Source organism: Falco peregrinus, chromosome 9 (assembly GCF_023634155.1).
Source record: "Falco peregrinus isolate bFalPer1 chromosome 9, bFalPer1.pri, whole genome shotgun sequence".
Taxonomy (NCBI): Eukaryota; Metazoa; Chordata; class Aves; order Falconiformes; family Falconidae; genus Falco; species Falco peregrinus.
Genome location: NC_073729.1, coordinates 19,608,878 through 19,630,564, shown reverse-complemented (window position 1 = coordinate 19,630,564; position 21,687 = coordinate 19,608,878). Strand labels below are relative to the sequence as shown.

General features: G+C 57.8%; 3 protein-coding genes across 5 annotated transcripts in view; 1 reads left to right on the top strand and 2 right to left on the bottom strand.

Annotated features, from left to right (window-relative positions):
* The window catches only part of KDM2A (lysine demethylase 2A), a 50,523-nt gene extending 36,558 nt beyond the window's left edge, over window positions 1–13,965 (bottom strand). For 2 of the 3 annotated variants that reach the window (XM_055813878.1, XM_055813879.1), the window contains exons 1-3: window positions 13,864–13,965; window positions 13,428–13,455; window positions 11,944–12,048 (exon numbers count right to left, since the gene is read on the bottom strand). In XM_055813878.1, coding sequence (XP_055669853.1) covers window positions 11,944–12,048; window positions 13,428–13,455; window positions 13,864–13,883 — 153 coding nt within the window. In that variant the 5' untranslated portion in view covers window positions 13,884–13,965. Of the gene's footprint in view, window positions 1–11,943; window positions 12,212–13,427; window positions 13,456–13,863 lie in introns of those variants that run through there. The other variant, XM_027795345.2, reaches the window with a different exon arrangement.
* Window positions 13,966–14,215: 250 nt separating this feature from the next.
* RHOD (ras homolog family member D) lies at window positions 14,216–19,347 on the bottom strand. Its single transcript, XM_005243434.3, has 5 exons — window positions 16,889–19,347; window positions 16,187–16,274; window positions 15,762–15,871; window positions 15,496–15,630; window positions 14,216–15,407 (listed from the first exon to the last, which is right to left on the bottom strand). The coding sequence occupies exons 1-5, from the start codon at window positions 17,015–17,017 to the stop codon at window positions 15,240–15,242; spliced, it is 630 nt and encodes a 209-aa protein (XP_005243491.1). The 5' UTR covers window positions 17,018–19,347; the 3' UTR covers window positions 14,216–15,239.
* A 289-nt stretch (window positions 19,348–19,636) lies between these two features.
* LOC101914417 (mas-related G-protein coupled receptor member H-like) lies at window positions 19,637–21,250 on the top strand. Its single transcript, XM_005243450.3, is given in 2 exon segments — window positions 19,637–20,065; window positions 20,067–21,250. Coding segments are annotated over 2 exon segments (918 nt in total). The 5' UTR covers window positions 19,637–19,642; the 3' UTR covers window positions 20,562–21,250.
* Window positions 21,251–21,687: the final 437 nt, after the last annotated feature.

The window sequence follows — 21,687 nt, the reverse complement described above, 5'->3', positions numbered from 1 at the left end:
TCCTCACCTCCAAGCCTGCACTTCTCACTTCACCTCCTGGTCTAGGCTCCAAGCTCTGATCCATACAAGCACGTTACTTGGGTTTCTCTCTACCAGCAGAAAGGCAGCAGGCTTCTGTCCTCTGTGCCTCCCCACCTTCAACCACTTTAGTTTTTCCTCAGCTCCTCTTCCTCGCAAGCACAGGAAGCAATAATGAAACCACACCGCCTCTTGTCACCCTCGGGGTACCAAGGGTCCTACAGAGATGGGCCCATGGCATCCTGTTAATATTTTGGCTCTGCAGAACCAATTGCTTTGACAAACAACTGCCAGTGCCCCAGAAACAATCAATAAAGTGGTCCCAGGCTCCCTGCTCCCCCAGCTAGGAGGAGGCACTGCAGCAAGATCTGAAGAAAAGGCCATGATCCCACAAGTAAGAGATCCAGGACAACCTGTCAAGCGGTCGTATCTGTCTCTGGGCAAGCCTGGAGGCCAGCCTGACATGAGGGCAAGCTAGCAGGTCACTGATTTTAGCAGCTCCATGCACCCTGTCCACCAGTGATGACTGTCTGGACAAGACGACCATACTAAACTCACTCTTTTGCTGCCTGGTTTCACAAGAGGAACCCAAGAACTAACCCAGCAGGCTTAACCGAAGTTTAATGCCCCTCATCATCTGTCTCTCTCAAAAACAGGAGAGCAGAACTGGCATATCCCAAGTTGCAAACTCCTGGACAAAGACAGACTCAAAGCACCAGGCTGAAGAGCGAACAGGATCTACACAGAACTGGAGCCCTTCCAGGCTTCACAGCTCCAGGAGGGATTCCTATCATGAGCCGGGCTGGCAACATTTCAGAATGAGCAGGGAGAACACTTTAGTTTGCACTTTTGTGTTACAAAATTGGATGTACATAAGGAGTAATTGGGGAATTGGAGCAAGGCTGAACGAGGCAGGTGGGGAGACAGCACCAACAGGCCAAGGAGAATTCCAGTAGCTGCCTCTAAACCACACACTGACCAGCCACAGCAGCAAAAGCATGAGACAGAGGAACATGCTAGATCAGATCACACGTGGGCAAGCCTGGCAACAGTCCCAATAAGGGAACTCTGCCCTAGGAGAGGCTTCTCACTCTAGTCACCAGCAGCATATTTCACACGCAGCCACTGGCCCAACTAGCTTTTATGGCACTACTAGCCCTCAGACTGCCCACAGCCACCACCAGCCTTAGCACCCTGGTACCCAGACAAACCCTGCCTACATTCTATGACAGCTTGAAGAAGCTCATAAAGGACCATCAAACCCTCCAACATGTCACATTTCAGGCTTTAAGACTGATCCTCTTAGCTACAGAGTGTTAAAAGCCACTCTTTGACATGCAGCCTTGTTATTTCTCAAGTAGGCTGAGCAAACCCCTTTAATTACATCCCACCCATTCCAAACCAGAAGAAGTCCAAGGAAAAAAACCTGCTGTGCTGAGCCCTTTCCCTGCCAGGGTGTCCCTAGCACATGTGCTATGCAGTCAGGTAGATGAGCATTACCAGCTCTGCTACTCCTTTTGCATTGTATAGGAAGGCTACAGAGCATCCCCAAAATGGAACAAAAGTAGGCCAAACTTCTCCAGAAAGGCAGGTGGAAAGTTACACGCACTTCAACAGTTTTCCCACTGGGGCAACAGCAGACCTCCAGGCTGTTGAGCCCACATAGACCACCGGGCAGGGACCCAGCAGGGTCAGCACAAGGGACAGACAGAGCCACGTGCATCCAGAGACAGAGGGACAGCTCATCTAGAATTAGTAGCCCAGCACTGAGCAACTTCACTCCTCGCTGGGACAGGCAGAGCACCTCGGTGGAAGTTCAGAGGACTAGCTCAGATTTTTCAGTGGAGAAGAACTCACCCTCCAAACCTCGCAGTGTCCTGACCCAGCTCTGCAGAAACCTGTTGCCAGTTCTGTCCCATTACGCAAACTGATCAAGGCTGGACCACAGGAGTACTTGGATAGCAAAAGCACAGGAAGCTTTGGGGTTTTCTGCAATTCCTGCTAAGCTGACACTGTTCTTTAAAAAGAAAAGCAACAGGCTGCCGGAATTGCAGGCTATAGGGCCTAGGTTGCTTATGAAGAAGGAAAACTGAGGGCTGCAGGGAAAAACACAGTGTGTGAAACCATCTACTAGGAGGGATATTTCCTCCGTACGCTACACTGTTACACCATCACCACACACACTCCCTCCCCCTTTGCTCCAGAAGCAGCCCCGTACTTGCCCCTTCCTTAATCCAAATGGGGCAAAGGAGCTCAGCAACACACAGAAATATTTATTCACAGCCAATTGGACACACTGAGGCAATCTAACCCTAAAGGAGCATACATTGTCAGACATTCTCCTTTCCCCTTCCAGCTACCTCAGCTCAATCGCAAGACTGCAGCTCTCGAGAGCCAGGGGAACGCAGGGCACTCTTGGACTGATCAGCACAGGTCAGCCTCTTTTGTTATTTTTAAACATACAGGCTTTTCTGCTCTTAACATTTTCCGATTGCTCCTCCAGCATGTGCTTGGCTGTCTCTCCATGTTCTGCAGCACCACCTCTCTTCTCTCGTACCCTGCAGACTTCCACCACTGCCTGATGAAAAGTTAGGCAAGGTAAGAGGCAACATCAAAAAGGACCATCCCCTCTGCATATCTCACTTATAATGAGATTGTGCCTCAGTGGTGGGGGATCTGCTTCTCTAGATAGTGGTTCTACCTAGCAACATCCTGATCCTTCCCCTGGTGCCTTTTATCAAGTGACCTCTTCTCCCAAACCCTGTTAGGGCTGGCTATGACACGACAGCACGATCCTGCAGTTGCTTCTCATCCCTGAGAACCAGCGCTAACAAAACCCACAGGCAACAATCACACTCTGGAGCCTCTTCCTTGACATAAAAGGGTGCGGGGTGTGTGTGGAGGGTGGCTCTATTAAAACTTATTAGCGTACAGCATGATAGCCAAAACATGCAAGATGAAGGAAAAGACAAAAAGCAGCCAGTGTTTAAGGTAGAGTTTACTGCTCCACTCACCGCTGCACCATCAATATGACCTGTTCTAGTTGACAGCAGTTAAAAATTGCCGGTCCCAGCTGTCTCCCCCAGCTCACTCACACACGCACATCACCTGGAGCACTGTGACCCACACCTCAGCTCTTCTGCCAGTAAGGATGCCACCCAGACCTGCACCCTTCCAGGCACCCAGCCCGCATGGAAGCACTACAGAGCACGCACCTCCCCATCAGGCTACTGCAACAGCAGAAACCCATCCATCCCTTCCTACCACCCTGCAACCCTGGGCAGACACCAGCCCAGAACTTCGTGTGGTTCAGGAAGTTCTGGGAACTTCCATAGGGATTCACAGTTCTGGACAGCCAGTTCATGCCATTTGCTACTGGTACTGTTTCTACAGCAACAGAGCTGCACAAGCATGGACACAGAGCCACAGAACAGAAAGAAACCCTGCCAAACAGATCCATCTCGCCTGCCCCATCGTGGATTCACAGGCTACACTTTGTCAACCAGGTTTATCTGAACCATCTCAAGTGCCAGCAAGTAACACCTGCGGGCAGTATGCACCTTCCTCAAATTGGTTCCTGGAAGCTGAAGTGGAGGGGGAAAAAAAACAAAGAAAAAAAAAAGGGTAAATGAGAAGATCAGCAAACAGAAAACTGAGTTCATCACATCCCTTCTGGTCTGTCCAGATTAAGCTCCAGGCTGTACGAGCAGAGCTCTTCTAGCATCAATGACCTGCAGCACCTCACGGTTGTTCTTGTTACGCCGTCCTGGAGCCTGTGATTCTCCCATCACATGAGCAAGGACAAACGAAAATTAGCCAGCGCAGTTTAGCATGCGGGCTACCTCTAGCTGGGTGGGGGTCACACAGCAGAGAGCATTCCCAGCTGCCCAAGATGCCACATGGAGGTGGCAGAGCATTTGCTCCCAGAGCTGCTACTTGGCAGCACTGACAGGACCCGAGAGGCGGTGAGTTAGAGGGGGAGCGGTAGGAACATGCTCTCACTGCTCCTTGGCCCTCAGCATCACCAGCATCCTTGCCAAGGGAGATCTGCGGGTACCTGAAGCTGGGCAGCAGAGGGAGTTCAGACCACTGTGAAAAGGGAAGAACAAAGTTCCCTACAGCCCCCAAAAGGCTGATGCCTTACCCTAAGCCCTCCAGAAAACGGATCGAGCCGGAAGCAGCACGAGCACTCGTACAGCAAAGAACCTGGTCTACAGATCATCCAGCTTGAGACCATCCAAGACAGAAGACAGCTGTGATGCTGATTTCAGATGTTATTGACAGGTGTTTTCATGATGCATTTGTACAAGTGCAGTCACAGATAGCTTCTTAGCTTCAGCTGAAATGGTCACATCTCGTTTTCCAAACAGGCATTCACGTATCCACTGCTCCTTCCTAGCAGGAGGGCTCTGCACAGGTTTGTTCTGTCTGACCCCCACCCCAAGAACATTAAACTTCACTGAGATCCCAGTGAGATCACACTTCCCGTTCTGTGACACATGCTCCCCACCCTTCTTGCCTCTCAGTGCTTTTGACGGCTTAGTATCTTTGATATCTAATTATAGGCCCTGTCACCCTACCACAGGGTTTACTCTTCCACTTGGCTTTTTTGCTCTTCCCAAGGCAACCAAGCAAGATCCTTCTCTGCGCTCCCTTCCCTCTCCACCAGGAGATGCAGCAAGGCAGGTCTGCTCAGGTATGACAGCTCCTGTCCTCTGAGCACACTGGAGCACACTGGTACGTGCTTTGGTGCAGCTGCCCCAAGGCTGCACGACATCGTGTGGTGATTCAGTGTGATATGCCATGTTCCTCCTCACCTTCTACCTCTTCCATTTGCCTTTAACCTCTTCAACCCAAATAAAAGCAGGTCAGGCACCGTGTAATACAGCCTGTGAACTAATAAGTCAACTCTGGCAGCAAACAGAGCTTTCCAGAGCTCAGGCTACCCACTCAGAGCTCACCCATCATTTCCTCCTCTGGAATCAGCTGCACTCTTCCGTCATCAGCAGCACCAGACATTTCACCCTGAAGACAAGTAATTGCCTTCCCCTCATACGTTTTCAGAGGACAGTGTTAGTACACCACCTTGTTTCTCCACCTTCTGAGCACATCCCCACTTCCCTCCCACATGCACCATTTCTCTCCAAAATCCAGCCAGTGACCTGCAGACCCCTGTCTGGGTAGCTCCTGACACAATTAGCCATCAATAAAAAGGTACCAGGGGCATGGGGGCTGCTCCCCTAACTTGTTAGTGTCACCTCCAGCTGGGATAATCCAGTGAAAACCTACTCCTGCTATTAACAGGAAACATAGATGCAACTTGCAAATATTGTTTGGCAACTCACAAGTAACTTCAGGTGCTCCTGCACTGTATGGCTGCTTGCTCAGTCAGCACCGCAGCTTCCAGGACATGCTCAAGACATAGTCAGGCCTGGGACAGTAAGAAACCAGCAGAGATGTTAACCTCCTGCACTTCTCTGCTGACACAGAACATCATCCAGTTGGTTTCAGAGTGGTATTCGCCCAAGGACCAGCGCACTTTTGCATCTTTCAGGATCTAAATGCTCACAGGGATTACTAAAGCTTTCCAAGGACAGCCTTCAGCTGCCGCTAGCTTCCACCAAAGAGCCACCCAGATCAAATCTGAGCAGTCCCTAAATTATTTAGAGCTCAATTATTACACCTGGGTCATTTAGAATGACTCATTTGTAGTGCCTTCAGTTTGAGGCAGAGGCAAGTAAGAGATTAATTACCCTACTTACACAGGTCCTGTCTAGACTAGGAAATTGAGGTGTGTCCAGCAGACCAGTGACATTTGGCCAGAAAGAGTTTCACACAGGGCACATGGCAGACAAATTCTGAGGCCTTTCAGGCAACAGGAGGGAGCATCGCTCCACAGGGTGAAGGATTGCCAGCGCCAAATTTCACACGGGGGGCAATGTACAACCACCCAGATTCTCACCCCAGCAGGTGGCTTTTCTCTTGCTTCAGCCCCTGTGGGAACTACACTGGTAGACTGACCCCAGCACACACATACAAGTCTTGATTCAATGGGAAGCAGCTCCAAGAAAGCCAGTATCCAGCAGGACTGGCCTCTGTCAAGCACACCAAGACTTCAGGATGACAAACACCAGCAACAACAAGGGATCACTACCTGGTAGTGAGCAGTACTACAAGGAGTAAGAACAAGAAATCAGGCTGAACCTGATGGCAAGGCATTGCTCCTTGCGCCCCACTGTCAGGACAGCACGAGCCATTCAAGATAGAGCAAGGGCAGATGCGTGACCCACAGAGGGAGGGCAGGCAGCTGCTGCCGCCTCTTTGCTGTCTTCCCAGACACAAGCAGCATCCTGCCAGCCCACAGCCTGCTCCTGCTGACCTCCCTCTCTCAGCTTTGAGGCCATCTATCCCCTTGGTGGTGGGAGGCTAAGGGCTGGATCTTTGTCACGAGTGTCACGTGGATGCTAACATGCATGGGCCTTTCTGGCTCCATGGGTCATGTCTTGCCTTTGACATCACCTCAACCTGCAGAAAGGATTTGGTACCACCAATACAAACAACTTGGGAGCTACAAGATTAGTGCCACTATGACTCTGGGCGCTCATCAGAGCCAGCCTTGCCATCCCCCAGGCACGGGCAGCACACATCTGAGTGTCCTGGTGCCACTCCACACCGCAGTACACACGGCTGCAAGAGAAACCTTTTCCTCCACGCACCCCAAGCTTCATCCCTCAGCCGATGACTCCACATACTGTAAAGCTCATGTGAACTCTCGCCCAGGGGATAGCGTGGACACCAACATGTAAGGACAGGTTTGCTAAATGCTGTTTACAGGAGAGGCCTCAGATTTTGGCTGGTAGGGACAGGCAGAGGCCTCCTCTCAAATTTCAGGTAAGGATCTGACCAGAGGGCAGGGCAGTGCTAAGGCAGGACACCCACTGCCTCAAGCGATGGGAGAGACAGCATTTCACTCTCTGGCTCCCCCCTCAACTCCCATATGCTCCAGCACCCAGAGCACTTAGCAGCAGGTGGGTCTCCTCTTCCACAGGCCCATTTCCCTTCATGGGTGTTATAACAATCTCCAGCAACCAAACCCAGGGTGCCACTGCACCCAGCCAGGGGTGGTCACTTCAGGCCCAGGCAGCACAGTACCTTCAGCCGGAGCTGTGCCCGTGCCCCCCAGAGCACCCACCGCCCGGAGGGAGGGTGCGGCTTCACCGCAGGCCCTCTCCAGCAGCAGAGCCAGTTTAAGAGATTCCTACCCCACCCTGTTTCCACATCTCAGCCTGCCACCTCTCTGGTCTCATCAGGTTTGCTGGTGGGGCAGCAAGCTCGATGGCCCAGCACAGACAACAACTGGAGTTAGATGCCCCCCACCCCCACCAGATTTCATCTAGGGCATGATCCACGATTCCCTGAAGCAGCAATCCAGCTCAGGGGCATCAGCTCCTGAGGCACTAACACAAGGAGGGAGGAAACCTCTTCAACCAGCTCTGCCACACCAGCAATCCTAACTTGGAACCACACCCTGAGATGCAGACTGCTGACTTGACAACAGCAGAGCCACCAGGATGGGCAGGACTTGTCCTTAGGGTAATGGCACTCGCCCGCTATGCTCCCTCCAACGCTGTTCTGAAGTGACCCAGCGCTGCTGCCCTTCATTCCTCACCCTGAGCATGGTCACTGAAAGTGTATGGCACCACTTTGGTGATGTGCTAACCCCAGCTCGTAATTCATGGAGTCTTGCTGGTCTTAGTTCGTGGTAAAGGCCTGGCAAAATTAGCCCCGGAGCAGAAAGAAGGCAAGGTTTCCTCACACTCCTAGCACCGAGGAATACTCAATGACCTCCCTGCAGAAGGGCAGGCAGACACCAGCCCAACATCCTACCAGGGAGCCCTTCAGCAGCTCCACAGATTCGGACTGGTAAAGCAGCTCTGTGTGCAGTGAAGGCTGGAGTAAGAGAGAACTCCCTCCTCGGCACAGCAGCACGCACACCCAGTGCTGCGACAGCGAGGCAGGCACACCTCACCTCCAGCATGCCATCTGCATCCTTAGAAAGTGTTGGGTCAAACATCCTCTCCGGCAGCAGATTCCAGGGATGTACCAGCCAGTTTGCTGAACAGCTCCCGAGCGTGACCAGGGGATTCCTTCCCTGCTGCCTCTCCCCGCGCTCAATGGCCTAACACAGATCTAACCTTACCAAAAAAATTAGTTTATACATGCCACAGTTTCTCCTCAGTCTCACATCACCTCATGGGGGTCCAGGTGAGCGCCCAGGTGGCACAAGGCAGACAAGGTATTCTGTGAACTGCCTGGACAGCCTGAACCAGGCAGAGTATCCAAGCACCACAGCACCAGACTGACTGAATGTTTTCTCCAGAGCTGGTAGCCCATAGCCAGAGCTGCTCTTGTTGCCACTCCTGCCTTTAAGAAGTCCAGGCTCCCGCTCCAAGTGCCAGCGTGCCCTTGGCCTCCTCACGGGGAGCTGAAGGGCTTGATGTGCCACGGGCTGGGTGCGACCACCCAGTGACAGTCAGTGGAAGACTTCCAAGTCTCAGAAAGGGACCATCGCATTGTTAGTGCCAGGGCTGGACTGTCACTCAGGGCACAGGATACAATAGAGCATTTCAGCTCCTCGATTAAGGGCCTGCAGAACATGCATCTACAGCTTATAAAGCTGGCACCTCAAACCAGTCCCCAAAGTACTGCCTCATTACAGAGCTGAGGAGCAAAAATATATACGCAGACTTAGCAGGAAACTACTCCGCAGTGCTGGCTGACCAGTCCCATCCTCCACTACTCACGGTACAGGGAGGCCCAGGCAAATCTCTGGGTCAGGAACATGGATATCCCCTAACCCGCTGCTGTGCATGCTCTCCCTGCTCACAGAGCATCGCCCACAGGCTCCCCTTCCCCACCTGTGCCAGCCTCCCAGAGCTTGCCAGGACACATATTCCACAGCCAAGATGGATGAAGACACCCTCGCAATGATACCCCTGCATCCAGCCCAACTCACCCAGGCCCTTATAATCCTGGGATGGATGGAGGCAGAGCCTGAACTTGGAAGCAAGCAGTTAAAGCAGTGTGACCCGCCTAGTCTAAGTGTCATTATACCACACAGGGATGTGTGAACTGGCAGAGAACTCTTTAGGAGCACGACTACATCTGAAGCAGAGGCGAGTTTCTCCTCAAAACCCAGATCTTTCACCAATACTGAGAAATTTGTTCAGAAAATATACGTAGATCAGATTTTTGCTGAACCTGAGGAACATTAACAGTATTGCTCACTAAAAATAATGCAAAAGGCTCAAAACTACTAAATCCTGATGGAAACCAGTCAGTCAGAAGATGCTGTTGGTGTAATTATACTCTGACACACCAGATAGCAACCTTCTTTTGCCGTCTCAGGCCACTGGTACCATCAAACCATGCTATTTGCTCACACAATTAATTCAGCTCCTTCACCACTACGAACTGTTCTGGCCAAGGCTGTTTGGCTGGTAGGACTACTATCACACCTGGTTTTACTTCTTTTTAAAATATATTTATACTTTTGCTATCACACCCACGCTGATCTCCAGTCGCACACAAGAAACACAGCTTACAGCAGCAGAATCATACTGTGCTACCAACTACCCGTTTCCCTAGCTAGAACTTTTAATGTAGGCAGATTAAAACCAACTCCCGAGACCACGGCATACATAGGAGTAGGATATTCAGATAAGTTATATCCAGCACTTTTACCTTCCTGGATAATCCACCTGTGATACCTTGTTCTGCAAGGGCCAGAAACACTAGGTAAAAGAACAGGTCCTCACATTTCAAAGCAGGCATCTCAAAAAAAACACACACCCAAAAAAGAAAAATCATCTTTTTAAAAGGTCCTTCAACACTGGAGCATCACCGACACAGCAAGAGAGTATACCGAGGTGGCAGTTCCCAGGAAAAGCAAAGCAGAAGGCATGAACTAAGCCTCACCTACCACACAGAGGTCATGCCTCCTCCTCTCGGCTGCAGGCCAGTAGAGACAACATGCACACTAGGCCACAGAAGTCTAGGTGAGCCTCATCCTCTGCTTGCTGCCCATGTGTCTTCCCTTAAGCATGTAGCTCATCAGCGTGCAACCATTTATCCAGCTTAGCACATTCTGCTGGAGTCCAGGCCACCTACCCTAGGGCAGCAACTCTTCCTGACGATTTCTATTTGTGCGATTACAAGCATCTTTAAACTAGCAAGTTCCTGGCCACTAGTCCCCTTCATCTGCTGCGTCTTTATCCAGCCATTTCGTGTTACTTCTGGTCAAAGCGTAGCCAAGATAGTATTTAACCAACACCTGAAGCCGGCATTGCCCCCAAGAGAAGCTATCCTGCCACCCTGACTGCTGGCTATAGACACGGTCACTCCCCAGTCAAGCCAGCACCTTGACCCACATGCCGCACAGTTCTGGGAACAATCACGTCAGGACGAGGGAGGAGGTAGGACTGCTGCTTTTGGCAGCACTGCCAAATTAAAGCATCTACCAAAGCACTTGAGAAAAAACAAGTCGTCTTGAAGGGCCTACAGATGTATTACAGTTTGTTTGTTTGGGTGTTCGGTTGGTGGTTTTTTTTTCCCCGCCGCAAGCACCCTCTCAAAAAAAGGGAAAATATTAAAACCCAGTTCTAATCAGAGACACTTCAGGTTCCCCAAGTGGGCTAAGGTGGCTGACTACAAAAGTCTAGATGCCTGTCACCAAATCAGCTAGTATGACAACCCTCTCTGCAAATTAATAAACACACAATAGACACGAAGTAGCACCAGAAAAGGAACACACCTTCAGTAACCCAGGAGTTTGGACAAACCACGGCCTATGCGGTACCCTCCTCTCCACAGAGGCCAGTGCTGGAATAACCATTTCCACCCTCACTAGAGGATTTCCATCCCTAGGCCACCTACACGGTGCATGCTGGCTACTACACCCCTTCTATGGCCAGGCACCTTGCAGCAACAAGAGAGCAACAAGAGTTGCTTGCTCCTGAGGGCAAAGCTTAAGGCTGAGTACCACTCAGCCTCACACCAAATGATTTCAGAGTATTAAAGGATAAGGATTTACCTTTGCAGGCAGCACCTTGAAGGTGAGGGTATGTGTGCTGCTGTGACTGAGACAGGAGCTCCATCACAGCTTCAGCTATCACAGAGTTGCCACTTGCCCTTCCCCAGGGCTTTACAACCCCCTCCGAACAATGGGAAACCAACCTGTAGGGACACAGCAGCTCCCCTCCTTCCACGGCATCTCTGGGAATATCATCTCAGACTCTCAGAGCAGCTGCTCCCAAACTGCTCACAGTTACAGCCCAACCTGCAGACCATCGCCTTCGTGCAGTCCCCTGAACAGCGGTGTAAACATCAGACAAGCCAGAGCTCCTGACAATGCCCAATTAGGACCTGACTTTTGGAACAGCTCCCTCCGAAAGAAAACAGCAGGAGAAAACATGTGTATGCAGGCACAAGCAAACTCGTGCTTGAAGCTGAATATGGTTTCCTCAAATTTCACGGTGCACACAGATCACATCCAGGCCAACATAATGGTAACGCACAGTATTTCTGCTTGTTACAAACACATGAGAAAACCTGCTGTGCCAAAAACTACACCGACGCTCCCTTCTTATATCTATCGCAAAGCACCTTACCCAGTCTCAGCCTCCAACCCTCCCCTCTTCCAGGGTTCAGTAGCCAAGCGCCCTTCACAAAGCAAACTGTGACAAAACCAGGACCCACGAAGCCACCTAACCCACTGCCAGCTGAGCTGACACCGCAGGGCAGGCTGCAGTGATCCACCACAATGCTTTTTTGGGTTGTTTAAACCTGTTGCCAGTAAAAGCCTTTTCTTTCCTCAGCTGCAACAGAGCCAAGAACACAGTACGATCATTTAGCGCCAATACTGACCAGTCTTTGGCTGTAACGGATCCTTTCTTCCTCAGGCTCCATCTCCGACTCTTCTGAAGAGAGTGAGAAGGACACTCCAGGGCTGCTGTCTTCCTCCTCTTCCTCCTTTGAAGCCAGAGGGAAATAGTGAAGCAGGGCACGCAGACATGAGGCTCCTATGTCCCTCATTTCTTTGCTCATTTTGAGGCTGATCCCACACCACCATGCAGGGTTAAGCGAACACTGTGGACGAGCCCACCTCAATTTTTACCGCTCCCTTTCTAACTTTAGGCATGACCTAGGGTAAATGACTTTACCAGCTGTTCTGTAACACGACATGAGCTGCAGGTCTCAGATCAGGAAAAGGCTTCTGCTCCGGGCTGCTACCAGCGCTAGCAGCAGCTCAGTTGGCCCACGCTGGGATACATGATGGGCACACTGCTGTCAAATGGTCAACAGCAGTCGGGGAGCAGGCTGGTTCCCCCGGTTACAACAACTGGCATCAGAGAACCAAGTCCTCCAAACAATACGATTGCCATGCTCTGGCTATCCCGTACGGCGGCACTCGGGAGAAGCGACACTGGTACAGAGCATCTCCCTCGAACGGGGAAGGCGTACGGGACCGCTCCACGTGCAGCAGTGGGGCAGGGTCGCAGGTAGAGCACTAACTCCTGTCCTGAGAGGACCTAAGTGTTCAGACCTCCCTCAGACCTCAGACTGTGCCACCTTGTGACACCAGGCACTAACCTAGGCAGACCTCCCAAGGCGCCAGGTGGCACCCAAACTTTTTAAATTATTATTAAAGGGACAGAAAGAAAGCAAAACCTAGGTATATCGCAGCTCTTAATCCTCACGCTTATGCCTACGCCAGAGCTTCGGGGAAAGGATCTGCCAACCCGTGTGGTGTTACAGAACCGTCACCACCGTGCGGAGCCAGCTGGCCCCATCCCGCTCTGCCCCGACCCTCCGAGCAGGGTTTGACAGCAGCACCCCCGGCCCCGCCGCCCGCTCCCCCCGGGCTTCCCCTACACTCGCCAAACTCCGCTCACAAACAGCCGGAGCGCAGCGCACCGAGCCCGCAGCCCCCGCCGCCACGCTGCGGGGCCAGCCGCCGCCAGCCCCCTGCCCGCCGCGGCCCCCCCCGCCCTGCAGCCCCCCACCCCCGCCGCCGGGACCGGAGGGAGCAGCCCCGGGCCGGCAGAACAAAGCGGCGGCGGGGGGAGCCACGGGCCGGGCGCTCGGAACGTCAGTGCCCGGGGGAGCTGTCAGCCGGTGCCCCCCGGCTCGCCCGCCCCACCGCCCCCTGCCCACAACTTCCCGGGCCGGCCTCCCGGGGGCCGCCGGCAGGGGAGACCCGCCCGCTCCCCCCCCGCCCCAGCCGGCGCGGCGGCCCCGCCACCCGCGGCCGCGACCCGGCCCCTCTCCGGGGACTCGCGGAAACTTCGGGGGCGGCCGGGGGCGGCGGGCCGGCGGCGGGGCCCCCCCGCGCCCCGCGAGCGGCTCACCAGGTCTCTCCTGCGCCTTTGTCCTCTTCTAGCGCCGAGACGGGGAGAAGCAGAAGAGACGGAGGAGGAACCCCCGGGTCAGGCAGCGATCGCGCCCCGGGCCCGGGCCCGGCCCGCCGGCCGCACCGCCCCGCGCCCCCCCCCCCCCCCGCCCCGGCTCCGCCGCCCGCCCCCCCCGCCTCGCCCCACCGCCCCCGCCGCGGCGAGCGGGCGCTGACAGCCCCGCCGGCCACCCCCGGGCCGCTGCCCGCTCCCGCGGGCCCCGCTCCCCGGCCCGGCGCCGCGTTCCCCCCGCCGCCGCCGCACCCCGCCGCGCCCCCCCCGCCGCCGGGGGCCGGGCCGCCGCCAGCCTCGCCGCCCGCCGCCGCCCGCCGCGCCGCCGCCCCGCCGCCGCCGCCCCGCCGCCCCCCGGCCGGGACGCGGTTCCCCTCCTCACACAGGAGCCGCCGCCGCCATTTTGAACCCGTCAGAGTCTCACATACACACTGACTCGGCCGCCGCACTGCGCCTGCGCCGCCCGCAACCTCCCCTGACCCCCCCGCCACCTCCCCCGCCGTCCGCCGTGCGCATGCGCCGCCCCCCCGCCCCACTCGCCCGGCCCGCTCCGGCGGCGGGCCACGGCGCGGGAGCGCGCACGCACCTCGGCGGCCCCGCCCCGCGGCAGCGGGAGCGAGCGCGCACGCGCGGCCGGCGGCGGAGACACGCCCCCTCCCCGGCCACGCCCCTTCTGGGCACGCCTCCCCCGCCGTCGCGCACGCGCACGGGGGGGAGCCGAGGGGACCGCGGGGGGGGGCGTCCGGCGGCGGCAGCGTGGGCGGGTACGGGCGGGCGTGTGAACGGGGGCGTGTGCGCCGCCCGCGCGCACCGGCACCCTCCAGTCACGCGCGCACACCCCCTATACGCACGCACATACACACCTATAGGCATGCACACTCCCTCGATAGACGTGCACGTACACACCTATAGACATGCACACAGATACTCCTATAGACGTGCGCATACACACCCCATAGATATGTACACACAAACACACCTATAGACATACACACACACCCCTGTGCCACTCAGCACACACATACACACCTATAGCCTTGCATGTACACACCTATAGCCGTACAGCAGATGCATAGACACCTATAGTCTTACAGCACACACACATATACTCCTATTGACATACACACACCTATAGTCATGCACATACACACTTACAGGCATGCAGCACACATACACCCTATAGCCTTGCACACACACACCTATGGCCATGCAGCACACACACATACATGGCTATAGACACACGTATGTGCCCCAGCCAGGATGCCGGAGGGGCTCCCTCCCCGCAGCTGCCCCCCCGCTGAGGGCCCGCAGCTAGCCCTGTCCCCCTGCCACCATGCTGGGGGCTCCAGTCCCGCTGTGCCGCTGCGAGTGCTGTTTTAATGGGAGACCCGCACCCACATCACCCTGTGCTGCCCCCCCCTGCACTGGCCTGCCAGTGGGACAGGGCCGCCCCCCAGTCAGTTCCCTGCTCGCAGCACCCATCTGGCAGAGGACACTCGGGCGCTGGGCTCCTTGCGGTGACAGTTTCTTGGTGCCCGGGGGGAGCTCTCCTGCTGGCACCCCAACGTGACCACCGCTGCCAGCCCCCCAGGGCCGGTTTGTGGGGGGACGGGAGCGTGGCAGCCACAGCAGTGGAGGTCCGGCGGTGGCAGAGGAGGTCTGGCAGCAGTGGGAAGCTGAGGTGTTGTCCTCCAAGGTGCCAGGGTGGGGGTGGGATGGACAACAGCGGGTCCCAGGGCTGTGCCAGGGGTGGGGGGCTCAGCAGAGCACACAGCCCCTTTTGGATCGCCTCCTGCGCTGGCTCCGGCGGGCGGCACTGAGTGCAGCGCTGCAAGCCTTCACGAAGATGTCCCCGACGTTCTCCTGGTACCGGGCTGAGCACTCCAAGTAGGACACGGCACGAACCTGCCGGGCCATGGCCTCTCCCTGTGGGGAGCCACAGGGTCAGAGCCTTGTGACAGCCCCCAGCTCCATGCTGGGGGGCATCCCCAACCCATCAGGGAGTGTCACTCGCCTGCTGGTAGGAGATGGGCTCCAGGTGCCCCTCCTGCAGCTTGCACATCACCGCCCGGTCCTGCCGCAGGTCGGTCTTGCATCCCACCAGCAGCACCGGGGTGCCCTTGCAGAAGTGGTTCACCTCTGGGTACCACTGCAGGGACATACACACGCATGTCACTCGGGGGACGGGGACAGGGGATGGGCAGCAGCCCCAGTTCCATGCCATTTCCCATGGGGATGATGCACAGGGTGGGGGGAGCAGCTCCCCAGGGGCTGCGTTACCTTCGTTAGGATGTTGTCATAGCTGCTGGGGTTGGTGACATCAAAGCAGATGAGGACAACGTTGGCGTCCGAGTAGGACAGCGGACGCAACCTGTCATAGTCTTCCTGCCCTGTCAGGCAGAGCAGCAGACCATTACGCACCAGTTCCTGACTGGGCTGGGAGCCCCCAGCCTGGGACCACGTCTGCCCCTCCAGCTTGGGGGCACCGCGGGGCTCTGGGGACAGCAAGGCAGCACTGCTGAGGGTTACATGCCCAGGGACCAGTGGCTGCCATGCCAGCTGCACGTTCACCCCCATCTCCCACGGTCAGTGCATGGGGACACCTCTCCAGGGCATGAGCCATGGGTGTGGAACACCCCGAAACCCATGGGCTGGGGAGGGGGACGATGACACCCGACTGCCTGCCCCGTCCCCTCCTGTCCCACCTGCCGTGTCCCAGAGGTGGATCCTCACTGGCTTGCCTGCGACCTGGAGGGAGGCCGTGTACTTCTCGAACACGGTGGGGACATAGACCTGGCAGGGGACAGGGAGGGCGTGAGGCAGGTCCTGTCTGCCCACGGGCAGTGGGGACAGGGGACCCCTGCGGGGGTGTGTGGGCAGGACGGGGGCACGGGAGGGAAACGGGGGGCAGGAGACGGTGGTGCCCCCCAGGGCAGGTGGGCCGGGGATGCTCCTTGTCACCCACCGCGCCCAAGGCAGCACTGAGCCGCAGGCAGGTGGGGGGACCCGGAGGGACCGAGGGTCCAGGCCAGAGGTGCTGGGATCCCTGTGGGCTGCCCCCACTCCCCGCACCTCCCGGGTCCCATAGGTGCCCTGGCTGTGTGACAGACCCTGCTCCCCATCCCGTGACCCCCCTGGCAAGGCAGAGGTGCCTGTCTGCTCTCTGAAAGGCGGCTGCCTCGGACCCCCGGCAGCCCCAGGCTGGCCACCCCCTGCCCCAGGCCCCCTGGCCCTACGTCCTGCTGCCACCATGCCTGTCCTGTCCCGCGGCTGCCGCTGCCCTTTGCCCGTGCCACCGCTGCCGGGAGCCTCCCCAGGACTGCGTGGGGAACCCCTCAGGGATGAGGACCCCCCCCGTGACCAGGTCCCCTCGGGGCTGAGGTCCTGGGGGACAGGGAGTCCGGTACCTTGGGAAAATCCCCCCTGGCGAAGGACACCAGCAGACACGTCTTCCCACAGCCCCCGTCCCCCACGACGACAGCCTTGACCTCGGCCTCGGGGGGCCCTGGGCTCTGCCCCCCGTGCTCCTGCTGCATGGGGGCGGCTGGTGGGGCCACGGAGCCTGTCTGGCCTCAGCGGGGACACAGGGACGGGGACAGGGTGGTGGGTGGCACCCGCCTGGCCCAGGGAGCGGCTGCCACCCGCCCACCAGGCCCGCCCGCGGTGCCATTGGTGGCTGGGGCCATGCCGGTGGTGATAGCCAGGGCTGGGGCACCGGGAGCAGGCGGGGTGCCCACCCGCACATGGGCATCCTTGCACACGCATGGCACCTTGCACGCACACAGGCTGCTCCCTGCATGTGCCCGGGACCCTCCTGCAGGCGGGTCCTGCCACACAGGGGGCACACGCGTGTGCCACGTTCACTCTCATGTCTGCCCACTGCCTGTTGCACACACATGCACACGTATGACTCCACCCCACATGTGCAGCTCCTTTGCACATGCACATACCTGCTCACGTACCTGGCTCCTCCTTGCACACCTCTGTGCAGGCTTTCTTGCACTCATGCACACAGGCGCACACGCACGCTTGCACAGCTCCCCTTCACGCGCCCACCGCTCCCTCCCCCACACACCTGTGCACTCCTGTGCTCGTGTGTGCAAACACACGCGTGTGCCCCCCAACCGCTGAACGCCTGCTGAAGGTGGAGACCCTCCCTGACACCCTGGTCCCCCCCCAGCACCTGGGTTTTATTGCTCTGAGCATCGGCGGGAGGCAAAGTCCAGGGTGGATGGAGGCACGGGGCGGGGGTGACTCACAGCTCTGCACCTCCCCGCCAGTGCCACCCCTTCAGTCACAGCAGGTGACGTGCGGTGCCCAGCCCTGCCCAGCCGTGCCACGGTGAGCCAAGCCCTGCCGGGAAGCCCTGATCCTGGCGCCTGGCCTGGCAGGACCTGGCTGGCGCAGGCAGCCCCTGGCCCATGGTCCCTTCCTGGTGACCCCAGCATGCTGGTGGGGATGGGCTGCAGCACCCCACTTTGCTCGGGGACATGCTGACCCAGCGCCATTCCCGGGGTTCCAGGAGGTGCTGTGCGTGGACCCCACGCTGACCACCCTGTATTGCCCACAGTGATCCTTGCCCACCTCCCCTGGGCTGAGGACCCCCGCAGCCCCACTCTGGGAGCTCAGAGGATGCTCCGACACGAGGGATTTGGGACACGGGGTGTATCTTGGGGGTGGCTGGGCTCAGAGAGCCCCATGTGTGTGTGTCCCCTCCTGCCAGCTCCTCCCGCCCTGCCGCGGGTGCACCAGGTGAGCCAGGCAAGGATGTCAGCACTCCTAGTGGCTAATTAGCTGGCTTAAAGAGCCAAAGAAGCAGCTTTCTGCCCTTGCTGGAGAGGCAGAGGGCATCTGGCACCAGGGGGGTGCTTTGCCCACTGTCAGGCTGTGTTCCCCCACCAGCATAGGGGGTGTGGGTGGGGGAGCAGTGGCTAGAGGGGACATGGGGAATGGCTGGTACTGCTCATGGGGAGGAAGGGAAGACCATATCCCCCACATCCCAGCTTGGAGGTCCCCAAGACCCCCTGTGCTCTGGTCAGTACCCTCCTCTGACACCCCAAGGCCTTGGTAGGGGTGAGTGGGTGCTTCTGGTATAGGGGTGCAGGGAGGGACAGGGGGGATGATGTGTGCCATTCCCTGCCATTCCCCCCAACCCTATGGCTGGTTCATCTCCTGCTCTCCTGCCACCAGTGCCCCCAGCTCCCTCAGTGGGTACCAGGCTGTCTGGGAGGTCACTGCAGCCCCCAGACTGCCTGGGATAAGTCTGAATTGATGGCTTGGACACCGAATTCCCACTCAGGCTTGATGCACGACAGCGATGGAAGAGACACAGCAGCGATTCCCATGCCGGGGGGCCGGAAGGCAAAAGCACACAGTAATGAGCGATCTCAGAAGGATGCCAGCATCAAGGCAGGGTCAAGGAAAGAGACTGGAGCACAATAAAATGTTTAGGAAGGTGGTAATTACCAGTCTAATGAGATATCAAGTTGAATCCTAAAAGCATCAAGATTTTTGCACAGCAAGATGTAGCTGCTGCAGTATTCATCCTCTGGGGTATTCTCTCAGACAAAACATTTCCTTTCCCGCAAGATCAACAGAAATTTGACAGAGGAGGCTCGGTGATGCAGCCTGTGTCTGAAACTGCCCAGTGCGCTCTTACCACCTGATCCATGATCTTGCAGAAACGCCCCAAAGAGCATCTTGCTTTGGAGGAGAGACGGGCAGCTCAGGTCTTCTAAGGACGCAGAGACCCCAGCTCTCCTCTGAGAAGATCGCGGTACAGAGAGCCGGAGCAGGGGAGCGTGCCCTGCTTGGACGTGTGGGCAGGTTGGCCCCAGGCTGCTGCCAGGAAAGGTAGGGTGTCGTGGCCGGACCCCGGCACGGGGAGCTGCTCGCGTCTCCCTGGAGCTGCCCACAGCCCCTCTCACTGCTCCCACACACATCCTCCCTCCGGGTGCCTGGAGCCCCTCCAGCCTCTCCTCCACACTCCCCCCCAGCTCATCAGTGGTGAGGCAGCCGCCTCCCCAGCCCTCCTGTCACCCCCTTGTCCCCAGCCCTACTGTGCCACATCACCAGAACCCCTCTCCCCGAGATATCCTTCAGGGTCCTGCTAACTCCCCATCTGCTCTGACCACAGCTGGGGACCACATCCACCTCACATCATGGAGGTGAACTGGACATCCCCACCTCCCACATCGCTGGTGCCGGACACCAATGGAGATGACCAGTGCAGGATAGACATCACCGACGTGGCTGTAGACATTGTCACGCTGCTCATCTGCCTCTGTGGGCTGGTGGGGAACGGGGCTGTCCTCTGGCTCCTCGGCTTCCGCATCCGCAGGAACCCCATCACTGTCTACATCCTCAACCTGGCTGTCGCTGACTTCACCTTCCTCCTCTTCATGGTCACCTCAGGCCTCCTCTACATGATGGAGAACATCTCCTGCTTCACGGCTGTCCCCCTGGTGTACCTGAGGTCACTTTTCCTGCTCTCACTGTTCTCCTACAACATGGGCCTGTACCTCCTGACGGCCATCAGCATTGAGAGGTGCGTGTCCATCCTCTGCCCACTCTGGTACCCGCTGCCGCCGCCCCCAGCGCTTGTCAGCCATGTTGTGTGCCCTGCTCTGGGCCCTCTCCATCGCTGTCATTGCTGCAGTGACTTCCCTGTGCCTGTTGCACGAGCATGAGCACTGCCGGATGGCTCTCATCTCCATGTACGCCCTCAACTTTCTCATCTTTGCCCCACCCATGGTCATTTCCAATATGATCCTGTTCATTAAGGTCCTGTGTGGCTCCCAGCAGCGCCAGCCCAGGAGGCTCTACATCGTTATCTTCCTCACCGTCCTCTTCTTTCTCATGTTTGGGGTTCCCCTCAGCATCTGGAATTTCCTGCAGCAGTTTAACTACACTGTTGCATCCACTCATGTTGTTTTCCTGCTTGCCTGCATCAACAGCAGCATCAACCCCTTCATCTACTTCTTGGTGGGGAGCTGCCGGAGGCACTGCTCCTTGGTGCCCCTCCAGGTTGCCTTCCGGAGGGTCTTTGAAGACACGGGGGTCACTGTGATCTCCAGCTAAGAGGCTACTGTGGTCACGCTGGCTGTGCTGCCCACCCTGGCTTCACCCTCAGCTGCCCACCCTCACTCCTGGCCAGGCCTGTAGATCACCTTCCTGCAGCTGTGTGTTGGGATGCATCCCATCCCTTATCCCATCACCATTCCATCCTGATCTCATCTTGTCCCCCTCCCCACCTCCACTCCTTCCCTGTCCCCATCCCATCCAACCCCTTCCCTGTCCCATCCCAACCCATCCCATCCCATTCCATTCCCACCCCTATCGCATCTCCATCCCATCCCCACTCCATTTTCATCCCACCTCCACCCCATCCCATTCCCATCTCCCTCCCCATTCCTTTCCCACCTCCATCCCATCTCCATCCCACCCCTGTCCCATCTCCATCCCATCCCCATCCTACCCACGTCCCACCTTCTTCCCATCTCCATCCCCGCCCCATCCCATCCAACCCCCATCCCCTTCTCCATCCCCATCCCATCCCGTTCCCATCTCCATCTCCATCCCCACCCCACCCTCATCCCATCCCCATCCCCTCCCGCAGCCCGTCCCGTTCCGGAGGCCGCCGCTGGCCTCTCCCGGCTCGGCGCTGGGCTCTGCTGCCCCCCAGCGAGGGAAGCGGGCGGCAGCCCCGACGCCCCCCCGCCCCCCGCGGCTCTGGGGGGCTCGGGGCGCGGGCGGACGGAGTCCGGCAGGCCCCCCCGCCCCCCTCCAGCCCCCGGCCGAGCCCCTCTCCCCTCGCCCCAATAAACGCCGCTGGCTCCATCCGCCGCCTCCCGTTCCTCTCCCGCCGCTCGAGGTGCCGGGGGGGCGGGGGAAACCGCAGGGGTGCCGCTCTGCGGGGGGCAGGGGGGTGTCCCCGAGAAGCAGCCCCCCCAGAGCCTCACGGGGTGTGAGCAGCTCCGCAGGGAGGCACCGGAGCCTCAGGCGTGGGGCTGGTGGGGGGGCTGCGGGGGGGTGGGCGGGGGGATGTGGGGGCTGCGTGGGGGCTGGGGGACATGGGGGAGCTGCATTGAGGGTGTGGGACATGGGGGGCTGTATGGGGGGTGCAGGACTTTGGGGGGCTCCGGGATTTGGGATGGGCTGCATTGTGGGGGGGGGGGGGGGGGCCTGCACTGAGAGTGTGGGATGT

Excerpts from the sequence above, each read along its gene's own strand:
- RHOD (XM_005243434.3), bottom strand. The coding sequence starts at position 17,017 with ATGCAGCAGGAGCACGGGGGGCAGAGCCCAGGGCCCCCCGAGGCCGAG. Across the intron at positions 16,275-16,888 it reads CCAGGGGGGATTTTCCCAAG|GTCTATGTCCCCACCGTGTT; the intron begins GTACCGGACTCC and ends GTCCCCTGCCAG. Across the intron at positions 15,631-15,761 it reads ATGACAACATCCTAACGAAG|TGGTACCCAGAGGTGAACCA; the intron begins GTAACGCAGCCC and ends ATGTCCCTGCAG.